General features: G+C 43.2%; 1 protein-coding gene across 2 annotated transcripts; it reads right to left on the reverse strand.

The window, feature by feature from the left end:
* Positions 1-1200: 1200 nt before the first annotated feature.
* On the reverse strand, positions 1201-27255 carry LOC311126980 (cyclic AMP-dependent transcription factor ATF-6 beta-like). Of its 2 annotated transcripts, none has more exons than XM_084158709.1 (17): positions 26950-27255; positions 25325-25404; positions 15101-15182; positions 14805-14864; positions 14627-14709; positions 13989-14178; positions 13643-13807; positions 13181-13344; positions 12857-13036; positions 12080-12162; positions 11747-11941; positions 7499-7606; positions 7130-7229; positions 6891-6958; positions 5006-5108; positions 3209-3293; positions 1201-2748 (listed from the first exon to the last, which is right to left on the reverse strand). In XM_084158709.1, the coding sequence occupies exons 1-17, from the start codon at positions 27020-27022 to the stop codon at positions 2474-2476; spliced, it is 2094 nt and encodes a 697-aa protein (XP_084014835.1). In that variant the 5' UTR covers positions 27023-27255; the 3' UTR covers positions 1201-2473. The 2 variants fall into 2 exon arrangements, with proteins under 2 accessions (XP_084014835.1, XP_084014834.1); XM_084158708.1 differs by having other exon boundaries at positions 13148-13344; positions 26950-27119.
* Positions 27256-27572: the final 317 nt, after the last annotated feature.

Here is a 27572-nt window from a genome sequence, read left to right on the forward strand (position 1 = left end):
GAAAAACATTGCTGCCAGTCTATATGAAGCTGTTTGCTTGGTCACCAGACCAGTTTTCCTTTACTTTTAGGTTGTCCTTTCGCATCTATTTCCCTGATGCAAATTTCTCCTGCTGCTGCAAAGACATTTGACTTGTTAATAATTTGCATTTGTCAGGCTACATGAGTAGTGAGATGAAAATGCAGTAGCGAGATTAAGTGAAAGCATTCAGTAGAGGGCATTATCTGTTTATTTTCAGATTATTTGTACCAGACTAAACCAAGGATGTTCTTTGTATCAACTGACAATAAAAGCTGCTGGAACGAGACCAACTACTCTGGCCTTCGGTTTAAGAGATAAATCCAATCAAGGTTACAGAACAATTGTGATACACACTGGATCAGTAAGAAGAATCCTAAGGAAAACTGACAAACAAAAAAGTTGGATGATAACTAGGTCTCTGAACGTGGCTATGTTCATGTTACTCCTGCTTTTTTGTTATGTTCAAGAGAAATGCAACAGTGTACTTTAAAAATCGCTTTATTTATCAAATTCAATGTTCGTTTTCTACAAACAAAAAGGCAGCCGTTCAAACTTCTCGTATAATCAGGGAAAGAGAATTAAAAAAAAAAGTTATGAAAATTCATTTAAATAAGAAAAAAGACAGGAGGCATTGACCATATAATGTACATTGCTACCATTATAACCACAGATTTTCATGCTTAAAGTTTTGCCGTGTGTGTGTGTGTACATATAATGTGCATGTGTGTGGTGAGTGTGTTTGTGTGAGAGTGAATTGACATGTAAATGTATTGGATCCGACACCTCACTATATATCACTAGTAGCATTGTGTTCCTGTATTCCCATTGGCCAAAGTGGGTTCTGAAATCAAACTAAAAAGAGACCTCTCAACACCCCTAACAAAACTTATACAGCTTCATATCAAACTTTTTAAATATTTCATTTCTTTTGATAAGAATTATTATAATTTTTATATAAAAATGAAAAACAATGGGTGGTATTCCCGTGAGAATGGCATTATTATCTCAAACATATACACTTGCTGAAGAAGTGTGTGCAGTGCTTCAGTCAGAGCAAGACGAGTTCACAGAGAGTTTGCAACTAATGAAAATGACTTCACATCTCATTGTAGACTCAGAAACCACTTTTGGTCAGAAGACTGACTGCATTTGGGGGGTAAAAAACAAAAACAAACAGAAAACAATGCTTACTGGATTTACTTCACATATGTGTATAAGAAACACAATCAATTCTATAATTTCAGAGTACCTGGATGATTCTGGATAAGGTGTCAGTAATTTAACATCACCATATTGCTGATGACATTGAGAATGTATTCAGATGTTAATACATCCTAGATTTTTTTCTGTACTACCAAATCTGTTGCTATTCTCCATAATTACATGGAGATACAGTGGATCAAGCTCGATGCTGCAAGATTTGTGCAAGTGCTAGAAAATTACAAGTATATACAAATACACAACACACTGTATGATCAAGGTGGTCTTCTGCGTTCAATGCAAATATATTTAGGCCTGTCCATGTACTTATTAACGTGCTCACTTCTGGAGTATAGGAACAGCAGGTTTGTGCCCATAAGAAGAAGTAGTTTAGAGGACAGAGCAAAATATAGGTTTGAAAATAACAATATCACAACAGCTACCATTGATATTTACAACCAATAATCACAAGTTAAATAAATCCTCATACAAATCCAAACACATTTTACATAAAAAAGAAACAAACAAAAAACAAATCTAAGCTGACGACTAGCATCTGACCTGCATTTTCTGCAGGAGCCCTCTGAATGGAATTTCAATGGAGAGCAATAAACACAAATATACAAAATGGAACCGCTACAAAAAATTGTCCTCAAATGAAACCATGAGCAGTCCACTACCATTAGCTGCATATATTTCGGTGATTAATTCTGCGCTATGTCTAAGTGCAGTGAACTGCTAGGTCTGTGTTTGGGCAGGTTTTTTAAAAGTATATATTAAGAAATTATTTAGTTAGGAACCATTGGTAAACCTTTTAATTATAGAATGTTTTTTTTAAAAAAGAGGGTGTCACGTCTTTTAGGTTTGCTAAAGAAATAAATAACTTCAATGTTATTTGACTTTTTTTTATATTAAACAGATCAGCTTTGCGGAGTGGGTTTTACTCATTGGTCTATTAGTATATTGATTCAAATATTGAATCTTCAGTAGAATAAACACATTTGCTTTGAGTTGCTGGGACAACGTTTCAACATTGTGGCACCGTATTGTTAACCATTTGTTTCAATTAGTACAGATGGCCTCCATAATTCCCTGACAGATTTGCCTCCAACAACCTTTCCACTCTCCCTTATCAAGTCCTCCTCTCCATCTCACTTCACCTATTCAATCTCCCATTACCCTCTCCTTCCTGTTTTCCACTTCCTTTCCTTTCTCCTTTCATCCCACTCTCATTTGTTCACCTTCACTAACCTCAAACCCCGCCCCCCTGGCTGATGTAATACTCAGCCTCCTGTCTTCTGGAAGGTAAGGGTTGCCGTGGAGACGCCGCTCCGCCGGTGTGGGGATGGTGGCGGCCTCGGAGGGAGGTGTGGTTGCTGTGGTGATGGTGGGCGGGGGGAGCGGGAGGGGGGTCGCGGAGGGACGGGGGAACAGCGGAAGCTTTGATGGGGATGATCCGGGTGTCCATGACCTCACAATCCACCTGCATCATCATCTCGTACCCCTGGGATTTGTTATATAAACTCTCTGTGGGAGTGAGAGAGAACGAGAGTGCAATGTATAAAAAAGAGACACTGACAGGGAGAGGAAAATGTACAATAGATAGACAGATACAGAGGCTAACTAAACAACTAACAAAAACAAACAAACATTAAAAAAAATTGTCCCATACACCAGATAGGTGCAGTGAAATGTGTTGTTTTACAGGGTCAGCCATAGTAGTACAGCGCCCCTGGAGCTAATTAGGGTTTAGTGCCTTGCTCAAGGGCACATAACACGTAGGTTTTACGTAATATGCCTCCGCGTTCACCAAAAAATGAAATTCAACATTCAAAGATCTCCATTGTTCAAAGATAACAAGGGCATCTCAAAAAGTTAAATCAGACAATATTTGTACAACAGTGTACAGCAGTGCAATGAGGCTATAATTTGGCATAATTCTAAACCACTAATTGTTCCATCTACATATCAAGAAAAACAAACTCACCGTTGACAGACATAGCTGGCATCACCAGAGACATTTTGGGTCGTGTGGTCTTATTGTGGCTGATGGCTGGCAACAGCAGGTGATCCTACAGAGAGAAAGTATGTTAATAAATGTCGGACATATTTGTCTTGTATTATGCATCCGGCAATCCGGTTTCCGAGCTGGTCATGGGTGCACCTCAGCCACGCTCAAGGTCCTAAACGATATTATAATCGCGATCGATAAAAGACAGTACTGTGCAGCCGTCTTCATCGACCTGGCCAAGGCTTTCGACTCTGTCAACCACCACATTCTTATTGGCAGACTAAATAGCCTTGGTTTCTCAAATGACTGCCTCGCCTGGTTCACAAACTACTTCTCAGATAGAGTTCAATGTGTCAAATCGGAGGGCCTGTTGTCTGGACCTCTGGCAGTCTCTATGGGGGTGCCACAGGGTTCAATTCTCGGGCCGACTCTATTCTCTGTGTATTTCAATGATGTTGCTCTTGCTGCTGGTGACGCTCGGATCCACCTCTATGTGGACGACACCATTTTGTATACATCTGGCCCTTCATTGGACACTGTGTTAACAAACCTCCAAACGAGCTTCAACGCCATACAACACTCCTTCCGTAGCCTCCAACTGCTCTTAAACACTAGTAAAACTAAATGCATACTCTTCAACCGAACGCTGCTTGCACCCGCCCACCCGACTAGAATCTCTACTCTCGGCGGGTCTGACCTAGAGTATGTGGACAACTACAAATACCTAGGTGTCTGGTTAGACTGTAAACTCTCCTTCCAGACTCACATTAAGCATCTCCAATCAAAAGTTAAATCTAGAATCGGCTTCCTATTTCGCAACAAAGCCTCCTTCACTCATGCTGCAAAACATGCCCTCGTAAAACTGACTATCCTACCGATCCTAGACTTCGGCGATGTCATTTACAAAATAGCCTCCAACACTCTACTCAGTAAATTGGATGTAGTCTATCACAGTGCCATCCGTTTTGTCACCAAAGCCCCATATACTGCCCACCATTGTGACCTGTATGCTCTTGTTGGCTGGCCCTCACTACATATTCGTCGCCAAACCCACTGGCTCCAGGTCATCTATAAATCACTGCTAGGCAAATCCCTGTCTTATCTTAGCTCACTGGTCACCATAGCAACACCCACCCGTAGTCTGCGCTCCAGCAGGTATATCTCACTGGTCATCCCCAAAGCCAACACCTCCTTTGGCCGCCATTCCTTCCAGTTCTCTGCTGCCAATGACTGGAACGAACGGCAAAAATCTCTGAAGCCGGAGACACTTATCTCCCTCACTAACTTTAGGCATCAGTTGTCAGAGCAGCTTACCGATCACTGCACCTGTACACAGCCCATCTGTAATTAGCCCATCCAACTACCTCATCCCCATATTGTTATTTAATTTGCTAATTTGCACCACAGTATCTCTATTTGCACATCTATCATTCCAGTGTTAATACGAAATTGTAACTATTTTGCACTATGGCCTATTTATTGCCTTACCTCCATAATTTACTACATTCGCACACACTGTATATATATTTTATGTTGTATTTTTGACTTTATGTATTGTTTTACCCCATATGTAACTCTGTGTTGTTGTTTTTAATTGCACTGCTTTGCTTTATCTTGGCCAGGTCGCAGTTGTAAATGAGAACTTGTTCTCAACTGGCTTACCTGGTTAAATAAAAGTGAAATAAATAAAAAATGTGAATGACACCCACTGTCCGTTTTTATTCACACTCGGTTTCACTTCCCTAGAGATTTGGCGTTGCTGTTCTGTCTTACCCGTCTGAAGGAGACCACGTAGAAGGTGTCCTCACGCCGGTCGATAGCGTCCATGAAGTCACTGTAGCTGATCTCTGGACCAGCAGGGAACACTTGTATCTGACTGTGAGAGACAAATAGAAGGGAAGTTAGGCCAAGATGACAAATACCAATAAAAATGGTAGGACTCAATCCAGCAGTTTTTTTCCCCTCAGTTGATACAAATACAAAACTTGGTTTAGTATTGGTACAAGTGAACATGCAAAAGTCAACGAATCACTTAGAAATTGAAGGATGAACACCACTGCTGACTACAGGTACAGTGGGGAAAAAAAGTATTTAGTCAGCCACCAATTGTGCAAGTTCTCCCACTTAAAAAGATGAGAGAGGCCTGTAATTTTCATCATAGGTACATGTCAACTATGACAGACAAAATGAGAAAAAAATTCCTGAAAATCACATTGTAGGATTTTTTATGAATTTATTTGCAAATTACAGTGGAAAATAAGTATTTGGTCAATAACAAAAGTGTCTCAATACTTTGTTATATACCCTTTGTTGGCAATGACACAGGTCAAACGTTTTCTGTAAGTCTTCACAAGGTTTTCACACACTGTTGCTGGTATTTTGGCCCATTCCTCCATGCAGATATCCTCTAGAGCAGTGATGTTTTGGGGCTGTCGCTGGGCAACACGGACTTTCAACTCCCTCCAAAGATTTTCTATGGGGTTGAGATCTGGAGACTGGCTATGCCACTCCAGGACTTTGAAATGCTTCTTACGAAGCCACTCCTTCATTGCCCGGGCGGTGTGTTTGAGATCATTGTCATGCTGAAAGACCCAGCCACGTTTCATCTTCAATGCCCTTGCTGATGGAAGGAGGTTTTCACTCAAAATCTCACGATACATGGCCCCATTCATTCTTTCCTTTACACGGATCAGTCGTCCTGGTCCCTTTGCAGAAAAACAGCCCCAAAGCATGATGTTTCCACCCCCATGCTTCACAGTAGGTATGGTGTTCTTTGGATGCAACTCAGCATTCTTTGTCCTCCAAACACAACGAGTTGAGTTTTTACCAAAAAGTTATATTTTGGTTTCATCTGACCATATGACATTCTCCCAATCCTCTTCTGGATCATCCAAATGCACTCTAGCAAATTCAGACGGGCCTGGACATGTACTGGCTTAAGCAGGGGGACACGTCTGGCACTGCAGGATTTGAGTCCCTGGCGGCGTAGTGTGTTACTGATGGTAGGCTTTGTTACTTTGGTCCCAGCTCTCTGCAGGTCATTCACTAGGTCCCCCCGTGTGGTTCTGGGATTTTTGCTCACCGTTCTTGTGATCATTTTGACCCCACGGGGTGAGATCTTGCGTGGAGCCCCAGATCGAGGGAGATTATCAGTGGTCTTGTATGTCTTCCATTTCCTAATAATTGCTCCCACAGTTGATTTCTTCAAACCAAGCTGCTTACCTATTGCAGATTCAGTCTTCCCAGCCTGGTGCAGGTCTACAATTTTGTTTCTGGTGTCCTTTGACAGCTCTTTGGTCTTGGCCATAGTGGAGTTTGGAGTGTGACTGTTTGAGGTTGTGGACAGGTGCCATTAATACAGGTAACGAGTGGAGGACAGAGGAGCCTCTTAAAGAAGAAGTTACAGGTCTGTGAGAGCCAGAAATCTTGCTTGTTTGTAGGTGACCAAATACTTATTTTCCACCATAATTTGCAAATAAATTAATTAAAAATCCTACAATGTGATTTTCTGGAGAAAAAAAATCTCAATTTGTCTGTCATAGTTGACATGTACCTATGATGAAAATTACAGGCTTCTCTCATCTTTTTAAGTGGGAGAACTTGCACAATTGGTGGCTGACTAAATACCCCCACTGTATATGTAGTCTACAACGGTTACCTTTCAATGGAACGATGGGTCTGAATGGGAAGATATCTTGAGAAGTTTGTCTTCCTTAGCTGTGCTTTCTGTAGAAAAGGGAAGGGAAACAACTATGATGCAAAACAATACACATGAACAGAAACTAGGTTGTTCAACACACCAGAGGCATCATGTGTACTCACGTGTGCATCTGAACGTGAAATACTACGAAAATATGATCTGATACAGAAATACTAAGAAAGTAGATGAAACCACACCTGTGCTATTTTAGCTTTTTTCACTATCTTTGGCTTCCCTCCAGACTTCTTCCTGTCGATCTGATGCCTGTGAACCCATCCTCTCAGCTCATCCGCCAGCCTGAGCGAGAAAGAGAAACAGTCAGCTGTAGAAGTCAAGATGAGTACACAGAAACTTGACTAATTCAGTATAATACAAATACAGTGGGATCTATGGGGATATAATATACACTGCCTCCTTTGAACATGGATACAGTGACAGGCCTGTTTGAGAGCACAGGTGCACTGTAGATGGTGTAACTCAATATCATATTTGCATAATGTGGTGAGAGATGGGATGACAGAGAGACTCGTGGACGCCTGAGTTAGGACTATAGCAGCGCTGCTGACCTGAGGGACTCGGAGCGGTTGAACTGCCTGCAGTCATTAGAGGTGAAATAGCGGTCAAGGTCCTGCAGGACCAGGTCCTTCACGTCGCTGAACACATCACTCAGGTTTCTAAAAACAGCCAAACATGTAATACAGATTGAAACAACAACCTTTAACAGATTCAACATCCTTCTGAAAGCCTAACAAGTATATCAATACTATTCTATACAAAACCATAGTGATTTCAAAGGGCACAAGTCCTTAAAGAGCTGTAAACATGAAGTAAACATCTTACAGGCAAGTAATATGTGGACATCATTCATTTTATGACAGCCTGTTAGCAGTTACTTCACTACATTCCTAAAGAAAATAATGTACTTTTTACTAAATACATTTTCCCTCACACCCAAAAGTACTCATTACATTTTGACAGGAACATGGTCCAATACACGCACTTATCAAGAGAACAACCCTGGTCATCCCTACTGCCTCTGATCTGGTGGACTCACTAAACACAAATGCTTTGTTTGTAAATTACTTCTGAGTGGTGGAGTGTACCTCTGGCTATCCGTAAAAAAATTAATTAAATTGTGCCGTCTGGTTTGCTTAACATAAGGAATTGGAATTGATTTATACTTTTACTTTTGATACTTAAGTATATTTTAGCAATTACATTCACTTTTGATACATAAGTATATTTAAACCAAATACATTTAGACTTTTACTCAAGTAGTATTTTACTGTGTGACTTTCACTTTTACTTGAGTCATTTTCTATTAAGGTATCTTTACTTTTACTCAAGTATGACAATTTAATACATTTTCCACCACTGCCTGTTACATACAGTGCCTTGCAAAAGTATTCATCCCCCTTGGCGTTTTTCCTACATTACAACCTGTAATTTAAATGGATTTTTATTTGGATTTCATGTAATGGACATTCACAAAATAGTTCAAATTGGTGAAGTGAAATGAAAAAAATTACTTGTTTCAAACAATTCTAAAAAATTAATAACGGAAAAGTGGTGCGTGTATACAGTGGGGAAAAAAAGTATTTAGTCAGCCACCAATTGTGCAAGTTCTCCCACTTAAAAAGATGAGAGAGGCCTGTAATTTTCATCATAGGTACACGTCAACTATGACAGACAAAATGAGGAAAAAAAATCCAGAAAATCACATTGTAGGATTTTTTATGAATTTATTTGCAAATTATTGTGGAAAATAAGTATTTGGTCACCTACAAACAAGCAAGATTTCTGGCTCTCACAGACCTGTAACATCTTCTTTAAGAGGCTCCTCTGTCCTCCACTCGTTACCTGTATTAATGGCACCTGTTTGAACTTGTTATCAGTATAAAAGACACCTGTCCACAACCTCAAACAGTCACACTCCAAACTTCACTTTAGCCAAGACCAAAGAGCTGTCAAAGGACACCAGAAACAAAATTGTAGACCTGCACCAGGCTGGGAAGACTGAATCTGCAATAGGTAAGCAGCTTGGTTTGAAGAAATCAACTGTGGGAGCAATTATTAGGAAATGGAAGACATACAAGACCACTGATAATCTCCCTCGATCTGGGTCTCCACGCAAGATCTCACCCCGTGGGGTCAAAATGATCACAAGAACGGTGAGCAAAAATCCCAGAACCACACGGGGGGACCTAGTGAATGACCTGCAGAGAGTTGGGACCAAAGTAACAAAGCCTACCATCAGTAACACACTACGCCACCAGGGACTCAAATCCTGCAGTGCCAGACGTGTCCCCCTGCTTAAGCCAGTACATGTCCAGGCCCGTCTGAAGTTTGCTAGAGTGCATTTGGATGATCCAGAAGAGGATTGGGAGAATGTCATATGGTCAGATGAAACCAAAATATATTTTTTTGGTAAAAACTCAACTCATCGTGTTTGGAGGACAAAGAATGCTGAGTTGCATCCAAAGAACACCATACCTACTGTGAAGCATGGGGGTGGAAACATCATGCTTTGGGGCTGTTTTTCTGCAAAGGGACCAGGACGACTGATCCGTGTAAAGGAAAGAATGAATGGGGCCATGTATCGTGAGATTTTGAGTGAAAACCTCCTTCCATCAGCAAGGGCATTGAAGATGAAACGTGGCTGGGTCTTTCAGCATGACAATGACCCCAAACACACCGCCCGGGCAACGAAGGAGTGGCTTCGTAAGAAGCATTTCAAGGTCCTGGAGTGGCCTAGCCAATCTCCAGATCTCAACCCCATAGAAAATCTTTGGAGGGAGTTGAAAGTCCGTGTTGCCCAGCGACAGCCCCAAAACATCACTGCTCTAGAGGAGATCTGCATGGAGGAATGGGCCAAAATACCAGAAACAGTGTGTGAAAACCTTGTGAAGACTTACAGAAAACGTTTGACCTGTGTCATTGCCAACAAAGGGTATATAACAAAGTATTGAGAAACTTTTGTTATTGACCAAATACTTATTTTCCACCATAATTTGCAAATAAATTCATAAAAAATCCTACAATGTGATTTTCTGGATTTTTTTTTCTCATTTTGTCTGTCATAGTTGACGTGTACCTATGATGAAAATTACAGGCCTCTCTCATCTTTTTAAGTGGGAGAACTTGCACAATTGGTGGCTGACTAAATACTTTTTTTCCCCACTGTATGTATTCACCCCCTTTGCTATGAAGCCCCTAAATAAGATCTGGTGCAACCAATTACCTTCAGAAGTTACATAATTATTGAAATAAAGTCCACCTGTGTGCAATCTAAGTGTCACATGATCTCAGTATATATACACCTGTTCTGAAAGGCCCCAGAGTCTGCAACACCACTAAGCAAGGGGCACCACCAAGCAAGCGGCACCATGAAGACCAAGGAGCTCTCCAAACAGGTCAGGGACAAAGTTGTGGAGAAGTACAGATCAGGGTTGGGTTATAAAAAAATATCTGAAACTTTGAACATCCCACGGAGCACCATTAAATCCATTATTAAAAAATTGAAAGAATATGGCACCACAACAAACCTGCCAAGAGAGGGCCGCCCACCAAAACTCACGGACCAGGCAAGGAGGGCATTAATCAGAGAGGCCACAAAGAGACCAAAGATAACCCTGAAGGAGCTGCACAGCGGAGATTGGAGTATCTGTCCATAGGACCACTTTAAGCCGTACACTCCACAGAGCTGGGCTTTACAGAAGAGTGGGCAGAAAAAAGTCATTGCTTAAAGAAAAAAATAAGCAAACACGTTTGGTGTTCGCCAAAACGCATGTGAGAGACTCCCCAAACATATGGAAGAAGGTACTCTGGTCAGATGAGACTAAAATTGAGCTTTTTGGTCTTCAAGGAAAACGCAATGTCTGGTGCAAACCCAACACTTCTCATCACCCCGAGAACACCATCCCCACAGTGAAGCGTGGTGGCAGCATCATGCTGTGGGGATGTTTTTCATCGGCAGGGACTGGGAAACTGGTCCGAATTGAAGGAATGATGGATGGTGCTAAATACAGGGAAATTCTTGAGGGAAACCTTTTTCAGTCTTCCAGAGATTTGAGACTGGGACGGAGGTTCACCTTCCAGCAGGACAATGACCCTAAGCATACTGCTAAAGCAACACTCAAGTGGTTTAAGGGGAAACATTTAAATGTCTTGGAATGACCTAGTCAAAGCCCAGACCTCAATCCAATTGAGAATCTGTGGTATGACTTAAAGATTGCTGTACACCAGCGGAACCCACCGAACTTGAAGGAGCTAGAGCAGTTTTGCCTTGAAGAATGGGCAAAAATCCCAGTGGCTAGATGTGCCAAGCTTATAGAGACATACCCCAAGAGACTTGCAGCTGTAATTGCTGCAAAAAGTGGCTCTACAAAGTTTTGACTTTGGGGGGGGTGAATAGTTATGCACGCTCAAGTTCTGTTTTTTTGTCTTATTTCTTTCACAATAAAAAATATTTTGCATCTTCAAAGTGGTATGCATGTTGTGTAAATCAAATGATACAAAGGCAACAAAATAGGAAAAATGCTAAGGGGGGTGAATACTTTCGCAAGCCACTGTACTTCCAAGTTCAGACCAGTATGACTGCATTCTAAATGATTAGACTGCATGCAAATCTTCTGCACAGCTCAAACACGGTCTTGTTCTCTAATGGCATTCTACTTGACTGAAGCATGTTTGCAAAGCCTCATCAATTAGAACCACATGAGCAGCAGCCGCAGATGGCTGTGATAAGGTCATAATGAACAGGCTCACCATCGTGGATATGCAGAGTTAACTATGAATTGGACTTTATTACCCACCTAAACTGGTATGAATCAGTGGATTCCCTCTCCACCTCTCCTCCCTTCCACCTATCCTCTCCTCCCTCCTCCTCGGGCTCTATCCTTTCCTCCACTCTGCTGTGTTCCTGAGCCGTCTCAAACTCCAGGAGATGTCTTCCTGTGTGAGGGACCACCTCTTCCTGTAACCCCGTCTCCAGCTTCCTGTCTGTGATACTGGAGGAAAACATTTTGTCAAAATCAACCAACCATGCAGTTCTGTACATGACTCTTTAAAACAGGATTTTTTGGGGGCCAATTTGCCAATTGATAACACTTCATTGAATGGCAGTGACTACGAACAGTGACTTTTACCTGACAGGGCCGAAACTGAAAGTCATGAATAGTAGCACTGCCATGACGCAGACGGCCCTCTTGTTGTTACCAGATTCACTGCCCTGGAACAGAGAGAGGAGAGTTAGAGCACAATGTAAACACTATGGCCAGGACGATACCAGTATCGCGATGCTCGTTAGTATCGTGGCAAGGAAACAAAACACGAAGAGGGTTGACTTCTTTAGGAAAACAGCCGTCTTTTGGAAACAAACGTCATTATGTTGTCATCCAGAGGGACATTTATTTATTTTCCAAGCTATACAACACAATATTTTACATACAGCAGGTTTTTAAAGGACCAAAGTGTTCTACTTCGGGTTTTCATTTTTACCCTGGAAAAAATATTGCGATACTGGTATCGTCCTGGCCCTAGTAAACACGCAAGTACCAACATGTCCTCAATGACCTCTTTGAATGTATTCCTAGTTGTTGCTTTAACAGTCAAATCTTAACCACATTCTTAAGACTTTCATTTAGAAAGATTCATTGAAAGCAATACAGTCCATCCGGTTCATTAGGGAAATCCATCTCTGCCTCAGTAATGTAATCACGAACACATTTGCTTAAGGGAGGTTTCCTGGCTTTCCAGCTCCCCTGCCACCCTCCCTCCTCTGTCTCCTACCCCTCCCCTTGATTCTACTCCTGTACCTCCGCCACTACTCTCCTCCCATACCCCTCCGTTCTCCCTTGCCCTGTACCTTCTTCCCTCCCACTCCACTCCACTCCACCCACCCTCCCTCCCCACCCCTCCTGTACCTCTTTCCCGGCAAGCCTCTCCCTCAGGGCCTGGTTCTCCCTGCGGAGGCGCTCGTTCTCCTGCTGCACCTCCCTCAGCTGGCCCTCCAGGTTCTGCAGGTACTCCTTCTTCTTCTTGCGTGACTGGCACGCCGACTCCCGGTTCTTGATCATCCGCTGCTGCCTCTTCATCACCTTCATCTGAGACGCGGCCGGAGGAGAGAATGCATGAAAGTTAATGGGTGTATGATCTAACAGTGAAGCCTGAGGTAACGCAACGGTTGAAGAAGAAATTGAGAGAGACCTACTCACTGACTGACTGACATGTGACTGACAGACACTCACATCGATGCCGTTGCAGTTGCTCCCTGGCAGAGAGGACGCTGGGACTATGGGTTTGCTGGGGAAGGGGGCCGTGGGGCTATGGCAGTGAGGCATTGTGGGGGAGACGGGCTCCATTTTGACGATGGCTGGAGCGGACCCCAGACAGACGGACTGGGAAAGCACCACTAAGGGAGGAAAGGAATGTGACATCACTTAGCTATTACATCATGTATTATGTAATGGCATGGCCATTTACCACACAAAAAAGAGAATGAAATACAAACACATTCTAATCAATCACAGGAATAGACATTAATAGGTATTGTGGCGATTTGAGCATACACACACAGATACATACAGTAACTCTGAATTCAAAACTTCTGAGTTCAACGCTCCCCTTTAATTAACCTCATGCATTCACCAAATGGTAAGCCTGGAATAAGGTAATGTGTGAAAAATGGTCAGTCTGGTCCCAAGACTCACCAGGCCTGCTCTGGTCCATGCTAGGCAGGCTGTGCAGTATGAGGGCCTTGGCTGGACTGGGAGCCTGGGGGACGGGGAGAGCTGCTACACACACAGGCCTGGGCTGGATGAGAGGCTTACTGCTCAGGATGGTACTGGCTTTAATCGTGGCCGCAGTGGGGTGGACTGGAGGGACAGAGAACATGATAGTGTGGGAGTTAAAACCACTCCCATGCACTATAAATGTCTGCCAAGAACAATGTCAACAACATTTGCACCAAAAGTACATGATATGAAGTGTGCTCTCGTGGCTGAAGTCTTTCCTGTGCAGCACATTGATAGCTGACGTCACTGTAGAAACGCGTACCTGTGGCCTGTGGCTGTGTGTCGATGCCATTGGCTGCTGTTTGGTGTTGCTGTGGCTGTGGGGGCAGTTTGGACTGTGGTTGGGCCAGTTGTGCGGAGGCCACCGTGACTTCACATGTGCCAAGTGGTGGTGCCAGCACATCTCCAAACATGTAAGGAGGTGTGGGCGGGTTCTCCCCTTTCACTGTGATCTGAATGGTAGAAAGAGAGATGTGCAAGAAATGTTAAAAAAGGCGTCACACCTTTGTTGCACATTGGTTAGTTTTGAAATACTCTGACTATGTTCTAAAGTCCATCATTATGTCACTGAAAATTAGCACTTTGTGTACATTGCATCTCAGTGTCTCTAAACTGTGATGCATCAATATAGCATAGGGTGCCTTTAGCAGTGTGATGTGGAAGCTGATCTCTGTCTGGACTGACCTGTGAGTCTGGGAGCTGATCTCTGTCTGGACTGACCTGTGAGTCTGGGAGCTGATCTCTGTCTGGACTGACCTGTGAGTCTGGGAGCTGATCTCTGTCTGGACTGACCTGTGAGTCTGGGAGCTGATCTCTGTCTGGACTGACCTGTGAGTCTGGGAGCTGATCTCTGTCTGGACTGACCTGTGAGTCTGGGAGCTGATCTCTGTCTGGACTGACCTGTGAGTCTGGAAGTGACGTCAGGGAGCAGTCTGAGGCTAGCGAGGAGGCAGGGGAGGGAGGCTCAGCCTTTACCCGGAACACTGGAACAGCAGACACAAATTATACATTGTGAATATTTCACATTCAAGCATAAGACGCACACATACACGTAAGCAATAGCCAAAGAGGAACTTACACATGTCCACTGGCAAAGGCTGTGTTATTGTCATTTCATCTTTCAATACGGGACTGTCCCCTTAAGAGTGAGAGGAAGGCAGAGCAGAGAGAGAGAGAGAGAGGGAGCAAGGTTTTACAAGTACACCAAAACCGACGCTGAGCTACAATGACACCTTACTACTAAACTGAAGTGATGTTCCTATTTTACTTTATGGGCCTTCTATAGTAGTAATAACATGTCTACTACCACAACTAATACTTTAAAAAGGAAAACCTCTTCTTATGCTTCCTGCCATGCTTTATTAATCTCTGCACCTGTGAGAAGGTTGTCGTCCAGGTGTCTCCATGGCGATGTGGGATTGTCGGGATCAAGGGTCAGCACGAGATCGTTGTCAAACTGCGAGGAGAGAGAAGAAGCGGAGCACAGAATTAGGCCATCGTGTGGATTAGTCAGTAGGTTGGCAGGGGGAGCACCATCGGTTGCCCCAACAGGCAAATCAGCCCCATAACCTTGGCATCACACACTGAACTCTCACCACTGCTAGGTAGTGTGTAACGCTGCCTGGTTTATACTGATATACATAGACATGGAATCACTGGTCACTTTAATAAATGGAACACTAGTCACTAATGTTTACATACTGCTTTACTCATTTCATATGTGAGGGAAAGAAGTATTTGATCCCCTGCTGATTTTGTACGTTTGCCCACTGACAAAGACATGATCAGTCTATAATTTTAATGGTAGGTTTATTTGAACAGTGAGAGACAGAATAGCAACAAAAAAATCCAGAAAAACGCATGTAAAATTTTTTATAAATGTATTTGCATTTTAATGAGGGAAATAAGTATTTGACCCCTCTGCAAAACATGACTTAGTACTTGGTGGCAAAACCCTTGTTGGCAATCACAGAGGTCAGACGTTTCTTGTAGTTGGCCACCAGGTTTGCACACATCTCAGGAGGGATTTTGTCCCACTGCTCTTTGCAGATCTTCTCCAAGTCATTAAGGTTTCGAGGCTGACGTTTGGCAACTCGAACCTTCAGCTCCCTCCACAGATTTTCTATGGGATTAAGGTCTGGAGACTGGCTAGGCCACTCCAGGACCTTAATGTGCCTCTTCTTGAGCCACTCCTTTGTTGCCTTGGCCGTGTGTTTTGGGTCATTGTCATGCTGGAATACCCATCCACGACCCATTTTCAATGCCCTGGCTGAGGGAAGGAGGTTCTCACCCAAGATTTGACGGTACATGGCCCCGTCCATCGTCCCTTTGATGCGGTGAAGTTGTCCTTGTCCTTAGCATAAAAACACCCCAAAAGGTGTTAATGTTTCCACCTCCATGTTTGACGGTGGGGATGGTGTTCTTGGGGTCATAGGCAGCATTCCTCCTCCTCCAAACACGACGAGTTGAGTTGATGCCAAAGAGCTCAGGCTGAGGGAGAATGACCGTTCTTTTGTGTTTCTTCCATTTGCGAATAATCGCACCAACTGTTGTCACCTTTTCACCAAGCTGCTTGGCGATGGTCTTGTAGCCCATTCCAGCCTTGTGTAGGTCTACAATATTGTCCCTGACATCCTTGGAGAGCTCTTTGGTCTTGGCCATGGTGGAGAGTTTGGAATCTGATTGATTGATTGCTTATGTGGACAGGTGTCTTTTATACAGATAAAAAACGGAGATTAGGAGCACTCCCTTTAAGAGTGTGGTCCTAATCTCAGCTCATTACCTGTATAAAAGACACCTGGGAGCCAGAAATCTTTCTGATTGAGAGGGGGTCAAATAATTATTTCCCTCATTAAAATGCAAATCAATTTATAACATTTTTGACATGCATTTTTCTGGATTATTTTGTTGTTATTCTGTCTCTCACTGTTCAAATAAACCTACCATTAAAATTATAGACATATAATTTCTTTGTCAGTGGGCAAACGTACAAAATCAGCAGGGGATCAAATACTTTTTTCCCCCTCACTGTATATACTGCATTTTAGTCAATGCCACTCCGACATTGCTTGTCCTAATATTTATATATTCTTAATTCCATTCTTTACTTTTAGATTTGTGTGTATTGTTGTGAATTGTTAGATACTACTGCATTGTTGGAGCTAGGAACACAAGCATTTAGCTACACATCTGCTAAATATGTGTATGTGACCAATAAAATTTGATTTGATAAAATAAGAATGAGCAGATTGCCGCACTATTGCACACTGTATTTTATTTAAACTTTATTTTACTAGGCAGGTCAATTAAGAACAAATTCTTATTTACAGTGATGGCCTGGTAATCCTGAATGGACTGAGATGCTTGCATCAGATAGGCCTAGTCTTTATGGGCCTAATCTTAATTTGAAATACACTCGTGTAACTGAGACTTCTGCACAAATCAATGGGAGAATTGAACATTTGAGAATTACACGTTGTTGGATCTCAAATTTTGACCATATTGTGCAAGCAGATATTGAGGTAACAGTGGGGGTTACCACATACAGTGGGGAAAAAAAGTATTTAGTCAGCCACCAATTGTGCAAGTTCTCCCACTTAAAAAGATGAGAGAGGCCTGTAATTTTCATCATAGGTACACGTCAACTATGACAGACAAATTGAGGGAAAAAAATCCAGAAAATCCCATTGTAGGATTTTTTATGAATTTATTTGCAAATTATGGTGGAAAATAAGTATTTGGTCACCTACAAACAAGCAAGATTTCTGGCTCTCACAGACCTGTAACTTCTTCTTTAAGAGGCTCCTCTGTCCTCCACTCGTTACCTGTATCAATGGCACCTGTTTGAACTTGTTTTCAGTATAAAAGACACCTGTCCACAACCTCAAACAGTCACACTCCAAACTCCACTATGGCCAAGACCAAAGAGCTGTCAAAGGACACCAGAAACAAAATTGTAGACCTGCACCAGAATGGGAAGACTGAATCTGCAATAGGTAAGCAGCTTGGTTTGAAGAAATCAACTGTGGGAGCAATTATTAGGAAATGGAAGACATACAAGACCACTGATAATCTCCCTCGATCTGGGGCTCCACGCAAGATCTCACCCCGTGGGGTCAAAATGATCACAAGAACGGTGAGCAAAAATCCCAGAACCACACGGGGGGACCTAGTGAATGACCTGCAGAGAGCTGGGACCAAAGTAACAAAGCTTACCATCAGTAACACACTACGCCGCCAGGGACTCAAATCCTGCAGTGAAAGACGTGTCCCCCTGCTTAAGCCAGTACATGTCCAGGCCCGTCTGAAGTTTGCTAGAGTGCATTTGGATGATCCAGAAGAGGATTGGGAGAATGTCATATGGTCAGATGAAACCAAAATATAACTTTTTGGTAAAAACTCAACTCGTCGTGTTTGGAGGACAAAGAATGCTGAGTTGCATCCAAAGAACACCATACCTACTGTGAAGCATGGGGGTGGAAACATCATGCTTTGGGGCTGTTTTTCTGCAAAGGGACCAGGACGACTGATCTGTGTAAAGGAAAGAATGAATGGGGCCATGTATCGTGAGATTTTGAGTGAAAACCTCCTTCCATCAGCAAGGGCATTGAAGATGAAACGTGGCTGGGTCTTTCAGCATGACAATGATCCCAAACACACCGCCCGGGCAACGAAGGAGTGGCTTCGTAAGAAGCATTTCAAGGTCCTGGAGTGGCCTAGCCAGTCTCCAGATCTCAACCCCATAGAAAATCTTTGGAGGGAGTTGAAAGTCTGTGTTGCCCAGCGACAGCCCCAAAACATCACTGCTCTAGAGGAGATCTGCATGGAGGAATGGGCCAAAATACCAGCAACAGTGTATGAAAACCTTGTGAAGACTTACAGAAAATGTTTGACCTGTGTCATTGCCAACAAAGGGTATATAACAAAGTATTGAGAAACCTTTGTTATTGACCAAATACTTATTTTCCACCATAATTTGCTAATAAATTTATTAAAAATCCTACAATGTGATTTTCTGGATTTTTTCCCCTCATTTTGTCTGTCATAGTTGACGTGTACCTATGATGAAAATTACAGGCCTCTCTCATCTTTTTAAGTGGGAGAACTTGCACAATTGGTGGCTGACTAAATACTTTTTTCCCCCACTGTATACTACTAACAAACAAGATATTTCCAATGGTTGATTGTAGGGATGTAGAGAGTAGAGTGTGGCAGGTAGCTTAGTGGTTAAGAGCGTTGTGCCAGTAACCGAAAGGTCGCTGGTTCTAATCCCCGAGCCGACTAGGTGAAAAATCTGTCGATGTGCCCTTGAGCAAGGCACTTAACCCTAATTGCTCCTGTAAGTCGCTCTGGATAAGAGCGTCTGCTAAACGAGTACTAAAATACAATTTAAAAAAGGCTATTTGAAGAATCTCAAATATAAAATATATTTTGATTTGTTTAACACTTTTTTGGTTACTACATGACTCCATGTGTTATTTCATAGTTTTGATGTCTTCACTATTATTCTACAATGTAGAAAATAGTACAAATAAAGAAAAACCCTTGAATGAGTAGGTGTCCAAACTTTTGACTGGTACAGTAGATTGGAATAGGCTAGAGATGGGTAAATGAGTCCTCCAACGGATGTCAAAACTCAATCTTTAACCCGACTAAAAATCACCTTTTTTTATACTGTGAAATATTTTGTGGAATGTGCTTTGTGGCTGCCCGAACGGGCATGTAACATTTTGTCCCGATTTTATTTAAAAAATGGTCTTGAAGACAACGTTCATTTGCTTTGACTCTAGTGTTCCATTTGTACATGCGCATTTGCAGGACACAACAAAAAAAGAAATCAAGCCAAGCATCAGTTCTTCTCCCTAAATTCATTTTCCCCTCCGTGTCTCACTCACTAAATTGTGTTCCGTCCGCTCCTGCTACACGTGTGCCGAGTGCGCACACAAGCTTCTGTTAGCCCTACAGAAAGAAATGCCTATAAAAACGGATCTAACTGATGGGATACACAAGCTACATTCCTTGCCAAATGACAACAGTTTAATCAGAAATTCAAAATGAACTGGTTGACTGATGTAGGGAAATATGTGTTCCAACAACGAGCTGCAGATTTGAAATAATTGCATCCTGTCTATTTTCCACCTAGGCTACTTTGCAAACTGCTAACGCCATTTAGAATTGGTTAGCCTAGGCTATAACCCCCCTAAACATAGATAGGTTCTACACTGAAAATATGCCAAGACATTCATTTGATAAAGACAGAGCGTATTTTCATCAGAATCATTAACACCAGGCCTACTCACCAAATAGATGTTGTGGTCTTAATTAATCTCCATGCAGTGTTTAATGTAGAATTCTTAATCCGTTTAGAAAAATTTGAAAGAAAAGGAAAAATAAACTAAATCGAACATCTGTATATCGAAGAAAGATTTTGGTTTGTAACCCTCAGAAAATTGTCTTTCAATTCGCTAAATTGAGCCCCGTTTCAAATGATCACTCTTTGAGAATAACTATTCCAGACGTGAGATGCGCATCACTTCGCATTGGCAATTTATTTCATTTAGAAAAATTGTTGGTTCGATTTTATTCTGTTATATGACATTCTTTTTTCCCTATAAATTAGGTGCGTCTTGACTGTGATAAGTCTTGGGAAATAAGAGCGTTGTGTCTGCTAAATTAACAAAGCAAGGCTATGCCATTGCACAGCCATAGGCTTCAACAAGCAAGCGCCACTGCTAAGGTTACTACCTGTTTGAAGATTGTGTTCCACAATATAATATAACATATGTCCAGTCGGTGGTCGGGAGAGGTTGTGTTTTCTCTAGCAGGAGGTAAGCTTGGCTTCTTATATGGTGTTGAGTAAAGCTTAAACCATGTATTTAGATTGTAGGTAGGTATTGTAGTTAGGTATTATAGGTAGTTTACTTAGGTAGTTATTGTAGGTTATTGTAGGTTATTGTAGGTAATTATTGTAGGTAAGTATTGTATTCGGCGGACCCCGGCGAAGCACGAGGCTAGCTAACCCACTACTTGGACCAACAAAGCTAGCTAGCTAGCGGGTAGCTACTGGTAACTTTTAGCAACTGTGGATAGCTGTTTCCAATGTTATTTCACGCTTAAGAGTACCTGTAATTAAGCCAGCTAGCTAGCTACCATTCAGCTGTTTTTCTAACCTCATTATCCGAGGCATTAACGTTAGGTGGTTGGTGGCTGCTGTACTTAATTACAGCTACTGATTGCAGTCTGCCACCCAGACAGCTGGCGTCGGGTAAGTTTGGCTTTATACATAGCTTGGGCTTAAACTATGTATTTAGATTGTAGTTAGGTATTATAGGTAGGCATCGTGGGCTGTATATTATTAGGTATTATAGGTAGGCATCGTGGGCTGTTGTGGGTAGTTATTGTAGGTTAGCATTGTATTCGGCGGTGCCGGGTGTAGCACGAAGCTAGCTAGCTAGCTAACTCACCTCCTGGACTAGCTGGCGAGTAGCTATTAGCAACGGTAGCAACTAAATACAATATCCTTTTAGCCAGCTACATTTGTTCGCAGCGCCGCCGTTATTCAAACAAAGTCAACACAGCAGCCATTGCTAGCTAGCCAACACGACCGGCTAGCTGTACTGCAGCAGCTAAATACAATATATTTGTGCTAGCTAGCCAACGTTTAATTATTGCTGCGTTATGAAAGGAACTAGACACGGACACGAATTATCTGTTTAGTGTGTTAACACACTATTGGTAGTTTGTTGTAACCAAGTATTGGTGCTAAACTGTGTGTTATTGGATGCTAGCATGCTAGTTAGCTATAGCGTCATAGTTAGCTAGCTGAATAAAGTAAGTTGAGTCTATTCTTGAAACATTGAACCGCTGTAGTTCACAACAATTCTAATTTCTAAAGTGGAAGTTGGGAGAGTTTTATTCGGGTGGTTCAGTGAAACAATTATAGTTTCTGGGGTGAAGTTGGGAGAGTTATATTTGGGAGTTTTGGTTTTTACTCTCTCCTTTCCCAGATGTTTAGTTCATTTCATTCCGATCTCCTCTGCATTATTGTAGCCATTTGCTACAGCCTGTCAACTATGCCTCTGCCTATCCCTGTTCTCTCCTCTCCGCACAGGCTACACAAACGCCTCACACCGCGTGGCTGCTGCCTCTCTAACCTGGTGGTCCCTGCACGCACCCCACACCTGGAGTTCCAGGTCTCAGGCAGCCTCTGGAACTGCCGTTCTGCTGCCAACAAGGCTGACTTCATCCCAGCCTATGCTACCCTCCAGTCCCTCGACTTCCTGGCGCTGACGGAAACATGGATTACCACTGAAAACACTGCTACTCCTACTGCTCTCTCCTCGTCTGACCATGTGTTCTCGCATACCCCGAGAGCATCTGGTCAGAGGGGTGGTGGCACAGGAATCCTCATCTCTCCCAAGTGGACATTCTCAATTTTTCCCCTAACCCATCTGTCTATCTCCTCATTTGAATTCCATGCTGTCACAGTCACTAGCCCATTTAAGCTTAATATCCTTGTCATCTATCGCCCTCCAGGTTCCCTTGGAGAGTTCATTAATGAGCTTGACGCCTTGATAAGTTCCTTTCCTGAGGATGGCTCACCCCTCACAGTTCTGGGGGATTTCAACCTCCCTACGTCTACATTTGACTCATTTCTCTCTGCCTCCTTCTTTCCACTCCTCTCCTCTTTTGACCTCACCCTCTCACCGTCCCCCCCTACTCACAAGGCAGGCAATACGCTTGACCTCATCTTTACTAGATGCTGCTCTTCTACTAATCTCACTGCAACTCCCCTCCATGTCTCCGACCACTACTTTGTATCCTTTTCTCTCTCGCTCTCCTCCAACACTACTCACTCTGCCCCTACACAGATGGTAATGCGCCGCCGCAACCTTCGCTCTCTCTCTCCCACTACTCTCTCCTCTTCCATCCTATCATCTCTTCCCTCTGCTCAATCCTTCTCCCTCCAATCTCCTGATTCTGCCTCCTCAACCCTCCTCTCCTCCCTTTCTGCATCCTTTGACTCCCTGTGTCCCCTATCCTCCCGGCCGGCTCGGTCCTCCCCTCCAGCTCCGTGGCTTGATGACTCATTGCGAGCTCACAGAACAGAGCTACGGGCAGCGGAGCGGAAATGGAAGAAAACTAAACTCCCTGCCGACCTGGCATCTTTTCACTCCCTCCTCTCTACATTTTCTTCATCTGTTTCTGCTGCTAAGGCCACTTTCTACCACTCTAAATTCCAAGCATCTGCCTCTAACCCTAGGAAGCTCTTTGCCACATTCTCCTCCCTGCTGAATCCTCCTCCCCCCCCTCCTCTCTCTCTGTGGATGACTTCGTCAACCACTTTGAAAAGAAGGTTGACGACATCCGATCCTCGTTTGTTAAGTCTAATGACACTGCTGGTCCTGCTCACACTGCCCTACCCTATGCTTTGACTTCTTTCTCCCCTCTATCTCCAGATAAAATCTTGCGACTTGTGACTGCAGGCCGCCCAACAACCTGCCCGCTTGACCCCATCCCCTCCTCTCTTCTCCAGACCATCTCCGGTGACCTTCTCCCCTACCTCACCTCGCTGATCAACTCATTCTTGACCGCTGGCTATGTCCCTTCCGTCTTCAAGAGAGCGAGAGTTGCACCCCTTCTCAAAAAACCAACACTCGATCCCACTGATGTCAACAACTACAGACCAGTATCCCTTCTTTCTTTTCTTTCCAAAACTATTGAGCGTGCCGTCTTTAGCCAACTCTCTTGCTATCTCTCTCAGAATGACCTTCTTGATCCAAACCAGTCAGGTTTCAGGACTGGTCATTCAACTGAGACTGCTCTTCTCTGTGTCACGGAGGCTCTCCGCACTGCTAAAGCTAACTCTCTCTCCTCTGCTCTTGTCCTTCTAGACCTGTCTGCTGCCTTTGATACTGTGAACCATCAGATCCTCCTCTCCACCCTCTCCGAGCTGGGCATCTCCGGCGCGGCTCACTCCTGGATCGCGTCCTACCTGACCGGTCGCTCCTACCAAGTGGCGTGGCGAGAAGCTGTCTCCGCACCACGTGCTCTCACCACTGGTGTCCCCCAGGGCTCAGTTCTAGGCCCTCTCCTATTCTCCCTATACACCAAGTTACTTGGCTCTGTCATATCCTCACATGGCCTCTCCTATCATTGCTACGCTGACGATACACAACTAATCTTCTCCTTTCCCCCTTCTGATAACCAGGTGGCGAATCGCATCTCTGCATGTCTGGCAGACATATCAGTATGGATGACGGATCACCACCTCAAGCTGAACCTTGGCAAGACGGAGCTGCTCTTCCTCCCGGGGAAGGACTGCCCGTTCCATGATCTCGCCATCACGGTTGACAACTCCATTGTGTCCTCTTCCCAGAGTGCGAAGAGCCTTGGCGTGACCCTGGACAACACCCTGTCGTTCTCCGCTAACATCAAGGCGGTGACCCGATCCTGCAGGTTCATGCTCTACAACATTCGGAGAGTACGACCCTGCCTTACACAGGAAGCGGCACAGGTCCTAATCCAGGCACTTGTCATCTCCCGTCTGGATTACTGCAACTCGCTGTTGGCTGGGCTCCCTGCCTGTGCCATTAAACCCCTACAACTCATCCAGAATGCCGCAGCCCGTCTGGTGTTCAACCTTCCCAAGTTCTCTCACGTCACCCCGCTCCTCCGCACACTCCACTGGCTTCCAGTTGAAGCTCGCATCTGCTACAAGACCATGGTGCTTGCCTATGGAGCTGTGAGGGGATCGGCACCTCTGTACCTTCAGGCTCTGATCAGTCCCTACATCCAAACGAGGGCATTGCATTCATCCACCTCTGGCCTGCTGGCTCCCCTTCCTCTGCGGAAGCATAGTTCCCGCTCAGCCCAGTCAAAACTGTTCGCTGCTCTGGCACCCCAATGGTGGAACAAGCTCCCTCACGACGCCAGGACAGCGGAGTCACTCACCACCTTCCGGAGACATTTGAAACCCCACCTCTTTAAGGAATACCTGGGATAGGATAAAGTAATCCTTCTACCCCCCCCCCCCCCTAAAAAAAAAAAAAAGATATTGTAAAGTGGTTATCCCACTGGCTATAGGGTTTGTAAGTCGCTCTGGATAAGAGCGTCTGCTAAATGACGTAAATGTAAATGTATAACCAGTTGATTTTACGGTTTCGATAAATGAATCTTAAATGGCACATATACATATACATATATATATATATATATATATATGGGGCAATTTAGAAATTAGGATTTGTTATCTGTAATGGTTTTGATAAATTAGGCATTGTTGCGTACTGTTGGCATATAGATAATGCACAAATATTTATTTCCAGTTCAGGCCTTGTGTTCTAAAAATAGACCCCCCCCCCCCACTTTGAGTACTCAAAAAATAAATGCGAGTGCTCTAACCGTCAAAACATTTCAAATGCCCATCCCTAGAATAGGCCTCATGTTGAGTAGACCGGGAATTAGGTCTAAATCATTGAAAGAGTGATTAGCATTGGTCATAGCTATGAATTAACTTCGATGTGGTGATACAACATGTGCAGTACAGTGGTCAGATAATACAGTCAGGGTCTGCGAGCAGAAACTCTTTGTCCGTACCGATGTTTCATATTTCGGTCCTCTCGTGTACTCCCCGTCCTCTCCCTCCTCCATGCTCTCACACTGGTACAGACAGGCATCTGAGACAGACAGACCGACCAATTAGTTAGTACTGTAGGAACATAATTATGCACATGGACAGACACACTAGTTGCTTGAGTATCAGTTGCAATAGCGGTGGTAAGTAAAGCCTTATCACTATACCACAGTGACCCCTTGTCGCCATGGTTTCCCATGCCTTATTTGGTTTGTCAAGGGCTTGAAACACGACTCTGACCTTTGAGCTAAAACAAGAAGAGGGATCTACTAGTAAATGATGGTTGTGATCATAAACACACCTAAAATGAGCTCAAGGTTTGATGCTTTTCCACACCCATTTTAAAATTCAAAGCAGCTTTAATTCACAGGAGTCCAGTTTGGGTTTTCCGGCTTTACAAATTGAGGGAAATCTAAGCAATTGAGGGGAAGCTGGATTAAAAGACATGAGATGGAGGTTTTCAGCCCTGAGGTGACCCATGCTCAATAGCAGAGGGATCAGATACCAACCTGCTCTGTGCTGAGAATTGTTCCCCGTTACTGATGAATTTTAATTAGCCAAGGGCTAGCTAAAGTCTTAGCTACTCATTATAATAGTAGACCCCATTAACTAGAGGGCCAATTTATGGGCTGAAATGAAATTGTAGTTCTAGCCTACATTATCGTGGGATGTTTTTTTCTTGAAAGAATGCTAGACTGAGTAGGCTATCCTTTACAACTCTAAATCGTTTTTCACAACTAGTTTTGATTCATATGGCAGGCCTAACTATTTAAATTATGTCTATCATAAAGAGTAAATGTAAAATTGAATCAGGTTCAGTGATCACAGGAAGTTAAAGTGCATGAGACAACCAAAGACTTAAGTCTGCAAACTTGAGCATACAAAAGCAATGATCAGGGGGTCAGTAAAAGGGGAAGTTTAGTATCTAAAATACAGTGCCCTACAATGAAAGCAAGCCAATCTGTCAGATGCAAATGCTATTGATTTAAGAAAGGGACTGAGATACCCAGATGTCCCAGACCACCAGATGTCCCATAAAGCCAGCTATGTTTTCAGTATTTAGATAGGCCTTAGCCTATGTTTTGGTTCCACATATTGCATACGTTTGTAATTCAGGTATTTGGGATCGATGGTCTTTTCAGCTAGCTTTAATCTTATGGAAAATGAAAGCTTGCAGAGCACAAGCTTTTCTCACACTAACACCAAATATTTTGTTTAACTATATAATTAACCATCCTATCTGTGCTAATACAGTGACATCCGGTTTGCTGCCCAGTGCACATATATAGCTACAGTCATTGGCACACACCCACGCAAGAAACCAAACTACCCCGAACTGCACATCATTCTACCACCAACTTTCACATTATGATTTTTCGTAATTTGCTGCCAGGGTCAACCTGGTAAGGTTAGGAAATGGAAGATGCATAGTCAAATTCACGCGTTCGTGATCAGCGAGTCTCGTTAGCTAGCTACAAGTTAGCTCATCATTTTAGCTAGTTAGCTACAGTACGTAGCTAGCTAACGCATCCATGCTGCCCTGTGGTAAACATGCATTACAGTACCATGTATTATCTCTCTCACTTACCCCAATCTTCGCTTGTCAGGAGGTTATCAGCGAAGAAACGACTATCCAAATCAGATAGTAAATCCGTAGTCATAGCCACAAGGCGTTTGTTAATTAGAGGGGGTGTAGATAATCACTGATAAATTATATCAAAAAAGATAAATCCGCGAAATCGATTTTACAGCGAATGATGCTCAGTTGGCGATTAAGTCCATCGATGTACAAAAGAAAACTATAATTTCTTACGCGAAACATTAGATTTTTTTCATAATATCCACTCGATCCACAGGCACAGCACCATCTCGCATTTGATGACATCCAGACAAGAAACGAAATTTCCGCAAAAGGCCCGCCCATTTTCAATACAGGATCCAATCAAAGCAACGATTTGTTAGATTGATTATTCGATCGGCCTATCCAATAATATGATTACTATTTAGGCAGAGTAAAACCGTTGTGGGTGGACAGAAAGAAGATGTTTAAAGGTGATTCGGCTCAATCGCACTTCAGAATTTTGAGTGACGTTGAAAATATTAAATGGTAGACATGTAATTAGGCATTCCTGTCAAAGGACAGGCTATAAAAACCAATCGTGTTCAACGATGAGAACCTTTCCTTTGAGCACATGGTGGCCAGCTAGCTAA

Source organism: Coregonus lavaretus (genome assembly GCF_964263955.1).
Source record: "Coregonus lavaretus genome assembly, chromosome: 3".
In the NCBI taxonomy this organism is placed as follows: domain Eukaryota; kingdom Metazoa; phylum Chordata; class Actinopteri; order Salmoniformes; family Salmonidae; genus Coregonus; species Coregonus lavaretus.